The sequence below is a fragment of the Impatiens glandulifera genome, chromosome 1 (genome assembly GCF_907164915.1).
Source record: "Impatiens glandulifera chromosome 1, dImpGla2.1, whole genome shotgun sequence".
Classification (NCBI taxonomy): Eukaryota; Viridiplantae; Streptophyta; class Magnoliopsida; order Ericales; family Balsaminaceae; genus Impatiens; species Impatiens glandulifera.
Window position 1 is genome coordinate 58,392,812 of NC_061862.1, and position 7,142 is coordinate 58,399,953.

The 7,142-nt window shown below is 31.5% G+C and overlaps 1 protein-coding gene across 1 annotated transcript; it reads right to left on the minus strand.

Moving 5' to 3' along the window:
- Positions 1-277: 277 nt before the first annotated feature.
- On the minus strand, positions 278-6,029 carry LOC124914328 (calmodulin-binding protein 60 A-like). Its single transcript, XM_047454849.1, has 7 exons — positions 6,007-6,029; positions 5,643-5,703; positions 3,323-3,372; positions 2,339-2,814; positions 1,696-1,862; positions 1,406-1,615; positions 278-1,297 (listed from the first exon to the last, which is right to left on the minus strand). The coding sequence occupies exons 4-7, from the start codon at positions 2,652-2,654 to the stop codon at positions 545-547; spliced, it is 1,446 nt and encodes a 481-aa protein (XP_047310805.1). The 5' UTR covers positions 2,655-2,814; positions 3,323-3,372; positions 5,643-5,703; positions 6,007-6,029; the 3' UTR covers positions 278-544.
- Between the last annotated feature and the right edge of the window lie 1,113 nt (positions 6,030-7,142).

Genomic DNA, 7,142 nt, shown 5'->3' on the forward strand with positions numbered 1-7,142 from the left:
CAAGAGTTTCCATTTAACTTTCGATATTACCCATATAAAATGTACAAAATAAGCTGATTGTTTTGTACGCAACCAAAACTTGTTCAGTCAAACCAATATATATATATATATACAAATAACATTCATAAACCAAATGACTATTATCATTCCAAAATATTATATTAATTCAACCAATTAAAAACTCAATAAACAATTTTTTTTTTCTTTTTTAAACAAGTTTTTTTTAGACAAAACTCAAAAAAAAAAAAAAAAAAAAAACAAAAAAAAAAAACTCAAATGACCAACATCAAACAAACTCAAAGTATACATTACAGTGAAAATTATAAAATATGAATTCCACAAACAGAATTTTTTTTTTTTTTTTTCATAAATCAACTGTTTCTATCAACCAGAAAACCGAAGGAACTCCATGTGATGGATACCTGGATTTTGTAGGAGAACCCATGAACTATCACCGGCTCGGCTATTTAATGGGCATTGCGGTCCACTACTAAAGATAGAGTTCATCCTCGTTATTAAATGATGGTATTCGAAGGACACAATTCTAGTTAAATCGATTCATATTCATCATGACTGATAGCAGAAGGATATTATTGGGATCATTTTCGAACATTGCATACCCATGGTCATCAGGGGAGAAGATTTCTCCCCCTGTAGTAGGATCATGTCCATTTTCCAAGCCATGTGAACTGAACAGAGGGATCTTATCCATAACTGAAGCATTTCTATCTACTTCACCTTCCTCTCCCCAACTGAAGACATCTGTTCCAATTGTTGCTTCAGAAGCAACATCATCATCAATCATGGAATAAGAAGAAAAAGGTTCATTAGAAGAAGCACAAGTTATAGCAGTAGGTGAAACTAGAGGATATATAGCTTCAGTTCCAATTGTTGCTCCAGAAGCAACATCATCATCCATCATGGAATAAGAAGAAAAAGGTTCATTAGAAGAAGCACAAGTTATAGCAGTAGGTGAAACTAGAGGATATATAGCTTCAGTTCCAATTGTTGCTCCAGAAGCAACATCATCATCCATCATGGAATAAGAAGAAAAAGGTTCATTAGAAGAAGCACAAGTTATAGCAGTAGGTGAAACTAGAGGATATATAGCTTCAGTTCCAATTGTTGCTCCAGAAGCAACATCATCATCCATCATGGAATAAGAAGAAAAAGGTTCATTAGAAGAAGCACAAGTTATAGCAGTAGGTGAAACTAGAGGATATATAGTTTCATCCCAGACAACTGCCTCTTCTTCCTTGTTATCAAAAGCATCTTTGACACGGTTGCGTGCATTACACTGACATCCAAATAGAATTATACTTAGAAATGGGTAAAACTGGAAAATACAAATAAATTAATTTAAAAAAGAAGAAGAACAAGAGAGAGTTTATTGGGAGAAGCATGCCTTAAGTGTTTCAGAGAGCTTATCAAAAGGAATGAATTGGCTTCCCTTGAAGATCCCCAAAACATTAAATACCTCCGTATAAACTACTCCATAGTTCTCCTCAGAATCATTTGGGTGTGGGGCCAAGTACCTTTTCTCAAGCTTCTTGCATTTAAGACAATGATCTATCGTTGCCTTCAATTTCCTTTCAGTCCAGACACGCCCAAGAATCTGCATATATCCAACCAACCAATGCTAAAACGAAATTGCATGCTATAAGACACTTAACAAGTATAACAGTTAGCTCTTACCTCCCTGAGCTCTTCAGAGTGCACAAAATATAGACTCAGAAAATCTTTTATAGTTTTTATGCCTCTTTCCGTCAAACGGTCAACAATAGGTCTATGTTGTCTAATGTTTTTTAGGCACCATACATTATCCATAAGAGATACTACTACTGCGCCCTTCACCATATCAGCTGCATATGCACAATAAGCCCAGTTTAGTAATTTTGTGGTTGTGGTTCAATCCCAATGAAACTAAAAGAATAACTGGTTTCTATTAGGGAGCCTGCAATTTTCAAAGGTATGGACTCTCATACCATGAAAGTTTTACAAAACAAATAGGAATATATATTGAACTCTTGAATTGATTTACTTTAATACATGTTATGAATATATACAAAAAAAAAAATCAACTATGCAGTCATGTGCCCTAAGATAATACTTGCATAAGACGATGAGTTTGTAATAGAGCTCAATTAGCTATTTAAGTGGTTTGCTCATAGTTCATAGATGCAACCTAAAATGAGTTCCAATAAATTCTTAAAGACCTGCACCTTCCCTATGGAGGTTAGGAATGATAAAACTATATTTCTGGTATCATGTTGATCCAATTTAGAAATAAATATTATAATAAAGATCTTTTCACATATGAAGCAGAATCCACACTGACCTTTCATCCTTTTGTCTTTCATAGTGAAAGTTTGTGTCTTTGCTTCTTTTACTCTGATATTTTGAAAACTATCCATGAGTCTTGCTCCAAGCCTTAGCTTAGTTACCCGCTTCCAAATCTTATTATGCAGAATAGAGAGATCGTCTAAGGCTCCTATGCCTTCTTTTAGTTCAAGACAAGCATTGCCCTTGAGGATTTTTTTCCCATTCATTTCCCTTAAAATATTTTGGCTGAACTCTTCTTCTGTCCAATCATCACTCTCAAAGCTCCCTCTTAGGATAAATATTTCCACTTTGGCTGAGGCTTCTGGTCCCATCTTGACAACTTTTCCAGTTCGAGGATCACGTAAAGTTACTAAAATAGAGCTATTCCCTTCACCTTTTATGGATTCTCCAGTCCATACTATTTCCAAAACATTACATGAGAAATGTAATTCCAAGTATGTTGGTTCAGAAGAGATGCTAACACCAGAAGAGCTGCATTGAATTTCAAGCATATGTTAGCTGTATGATAGTGTCTGACTTGAGATATCTTATGGATGAATCAGAGAAGGCATAACATATATATACCTAATAATATTCATTGTCAAATTGGATTTTCAGGAAATGTCAAACAATACAAATAAATCCCTAGTTATAACTTTTCTCCTGTTCTAGTTGGCTTGACGCCGATATTTTTCAAATCAATTTTTCAATCAAATAACTTTCCATCAAGCTAATGAGATTTTCATATAAATCCCTCAAAATAATTTTCCACTTAAAAGAGAGGTTCTATCACTTAACTTTTCAGAAATAATGTAAAAAAATATGAGACAAGAAAGCACCATTTTCTCTTAAGTTTCCAATGCGAGATAGGTTTTAAACTGACTTTACCAGAAAGACAAGGCTTTGTATTTTTTCCAGCCATCTTTCCCTCCCTTGTCAGGGGAAATACAACAGTAAAACTAGAAGATCCAACCTATGAACAATGAAATGTGAATCTTACCATTTTCCATTCCTCAAATATTTCAGCTGCTTCTCAAATTCCTTTGTTATCTACACATACAAGTAAGAGTGAGCAAATGGTTAAATCCCAATCTCTTTTATCATTTCCATATTAAATAAATTAAATCCAAATTATATTTATCAATTTCGTAATCCAAACTATTATATTGATTAATATATATTAGATTTGGATAGGATTGGGTATGGTTTGAATAATACAATTTAACATTTTTTTATCTCATTCCTTAATAAGTTTATTTATTTTACTTCCTTTTTGCTAATTAATGTTTAATACGTTCACTTTACCTTTTTTATAAACCACTTAATTCAAAAAAATAAAATTATTGTTATATTTAAAATTTTTAATAATACATTTTATTATATTTTTTTATTTATAATAGTATTTTATTTATGCAATAGTAATTCTAAATTTATTTTATTTACTTGTACTAATAATAGACCTCTAATTTGTTAATAGAATGAATGAATTAAGTTTTTAACTTAAAACATTTTTATTGACTAAATATAAATTTAATGGTTACAAAAAAAAATATGACCTACCTGATTATTATAAAAAAAGAGAGTTGAAAACAATAATAGATTTTGGTGAAATATAATCTAATAAAAAAAGAATTGGAAAATATATGTTTATTTGAATAAAATCATAATCCAATCCAATCCAATCCGAATTTAATTGAATCCGAACTCAATCCAATTCGAAATAGTTAATCCAAATTAGTATTTCGGATTAATCCGTTAAATGCTCCGCCCTGCATACAAGAAATGTCAAATACAGATAAAGTGATTATTTGCATGTCACTAATCTAAAACCTGTGTTGCACGGATACTTCAAAAACGAAATTTGGAATATCGGATACGGCAAAACACGTATCATTGACTTTTCGTAGGGTTGACCAATCCGATACGGTTTGGATATGGCTTGTATATGTTTTGGGTAAAAATAAATAAAAAAGAAAATTTGAAGGACATCAATATTTGACTTAATTAAAACTTTTTTAAAACGTAATTCTTTTCTTACTTTCTCCCTTTCCTAAACATCCATTGTAATGGATATTATGAAAAATGAATGTGTTTATATTTTTATTTATTTCAATATTAAATTTATATAAATATTATACATATAATTTGCGTATCTTAAATGTATCGTATCCTATATTTTCAAAATTTACCGTATCCCTGTATCCGTATCGTATTCGATAGTACCCGTATCCGTGAACATAACAAGATATATGAAAAAAATCTCAAACTTTTAATGAATCAGTAGATAATGCAAAATTACAAATGGAGCAGATTAGATTCAAACATATAAAACAAGACGTGTGAGGAAGACAACACATCCTGAAGTTATCATTTCTTAAAGTTCACTAATGAAGTTTTATCAGATTCTTGTATCTATCTATACAAGAACACAAGGTTCAAGAAATTAGCATATCCCAAAGGAAAGAAAAACTACTATATGTATAAAAAAAAACTATCTAAATTGTACTTTGGAGAAGGCATAAAATAAAATAAAAAATCAGACATTGAAAGAACAGAATGCAGCCAAAGAACTACATCATGAACATGCTTGAGCTGATAAGGATATTCCAAGCATCAGATACAGACATGCAGGGAGATGTTAAATCCACCTTGATGAGGACTTTTACTGCAGATATATCATGATGTGTGGGCACTTTTTTAATTTCCTTAATAGCTTATAGATTTCTGTTAGGTTTTTGACTCATATTTGATTAGATAAATTGTAAAGGTTTCAAGTTTTTAATAAGATTAGGAGTAATAGTTTAGTCTTAATGACTTTTGATATACTCTTATAAATATAGATGTTGTAAACCTAGAGTTACTTGGACCATTAATTCATGAAAAATATATAAGATGGACGACTCCCTAAAGATGATGTAGGCATTTGTTGACTGAACCTCGTTATATCTCGTGTTCATTATTTTTATCCTCTATCTTTTATCTTATCTTTTATCTTGTATAGGGTATTTTTAGTAAGAATTTCATTTGGCTTTTGGGATCTCAGAGTATCAAACAGAGTGGGGGCCAAAGAAGCACAAGTGTTAAACAAAATAGTAGGACAGATCTGAGCAAAACAAATTAGTTGGAAAGTACTTAAACAGCAAAGAGGATCTCCAAAGCATGGATGGATAACATAGTTCAATAAAAACAAATATTGAATCAAGAAAATCAAGCACAATAAAGTACCTCAATAGTTAAACCTTGATGAAGATACTCAACAAGTAACATAAAGGCACTATAGTACAAAAAAAAACATCTTTAAAAGGAAGCTAGCTACTCACAAGTTGTCGATCTGTCGGCTCTAAATTTCTCTGCAGAAGTTTAGCGACGCCGATTCCTCTGCAAACACAAATTAGATTTATGAGTAATGAAAAGTGAAATTCAGTTCGCGTCCCTTGATCATTTCAATTCGATTCGAGAACAAAAACTTTACTTTATAAACTCTTGGATTTCGGAATTAGCAATTCCTAACGGAAGATTGTCAGACATAGTTAAGATTAAAAAAAGGAATGGATTGCTTGTTTGTTTGGGTATAGATGAATTAGAAAAATAATTGAAGTTTGTTTGTTTGTTTGATTCTTTTCCAGTTTGAGGGAGGATCAATAATAGAATGTTGAATCGCGAGTAAATTGGTAGGAAACAACTTACTTGTATTTGTAAACCCTAGTTAGAGAAATTGTAGAATATTTCAAACCGCGTCATTTCTTTCCGAGTAACGGATAGGATGGAAGTGAGTGAGAGAGAAACTAGCTAGTGTGAGTATGGGTGTGGATGTGGGTCGTCTAGAGGATTTCATTCGTGACCATGGGAGTGAAGACATCGCTGGATCACTTGGAAGATCAAAAGAGAAAACTATTACATGTTTTTCATAATACTTATTTGTATGGGAAATTTGAGAAAATGACGCTCCAGAGCATAATTACGAAGCGGCCCATAATTTTAATAGCGTTGATGACCTTTTTTTTTAATGACAATTATACACTTGTGTAACGTAACCGATTTTTTTTTTCAATTTTTTTTTGTCTCGCGGTTGCGTGACTCACCTGGGATTGCGTGACGCAACTGGAGTTGCATGACGCGATTGCGTAACGCAGCGGGGGTTGCGTGACCCAATTGGGGCATTTTCCTCCAAAAAATTTCATAATTAAAATTTTTTGAAAAATAAAAAAATAAAAAATTGCGTCACGCAACCTGAGGATGCGTGACGCAATAGAGACATTTTCGTTAGAAAAAAAAAAGGTCATCAGCGCTATTAAAATTATGGACCCGCACCATATTACGCCCATCTGAAGGGTCATTTCCTCAAATTTCCCTTTTTGTATTAATGCGTATACTTTTTTTTATATTTTTTATCTAATGATCATACTATTCATCATATATTTAATAATTAATTCTATAATCTATTAGGATATGTTTGGAATTGAAATTGATATTGAAATTCTAATTTTTCAATTTTAATTCTATGAGAATTGACATTGAATTATAATTAAATTCTTATGTTTGGGAAAATTATAAAATTATAAAATTATAATTTAATCTCAATTCCTATGTTTAGGAAAATTAGCATGTATCCCGTGCAATTACACGAGTAATATTATAAAAAATTGTGAAAAAAATATTACGGTAAAAATACCTATAGCATTTTTAATTTTATTTTTAACCGTTTTAAATTTATGAGCGGGTCAACCCACAATCCAACCCAAGTATCTATTTACTATCACATATATATCCAAATTAATCACAATTCTCGATCTGACAATCCGGACACTTTAAAAATTAAG

Coding starts and splice junctions, on each gene's coding strand:
- LOC124914328 (XM_047454849.1), bottom strand. CDS start 2,654: ATGGGACCAGAAGCCTCAGCCAAAGTGGAAATATTTATCCTAAGAGGG. Junction 1,863..2,338: donor GAAAGACAAAAGGATGAAAG/GTCAGTGTGGAT, acceptor GTGCATATGCAG/CTGATATGGTGAAGGGCGCA. Junction 1,298..1,405: donor AGCTCTCTGAAACACTTAAG/GCATGCTTCTCC, acceptor TTTGGATGTCAG/TGTAATGCACGCAACCGTGT.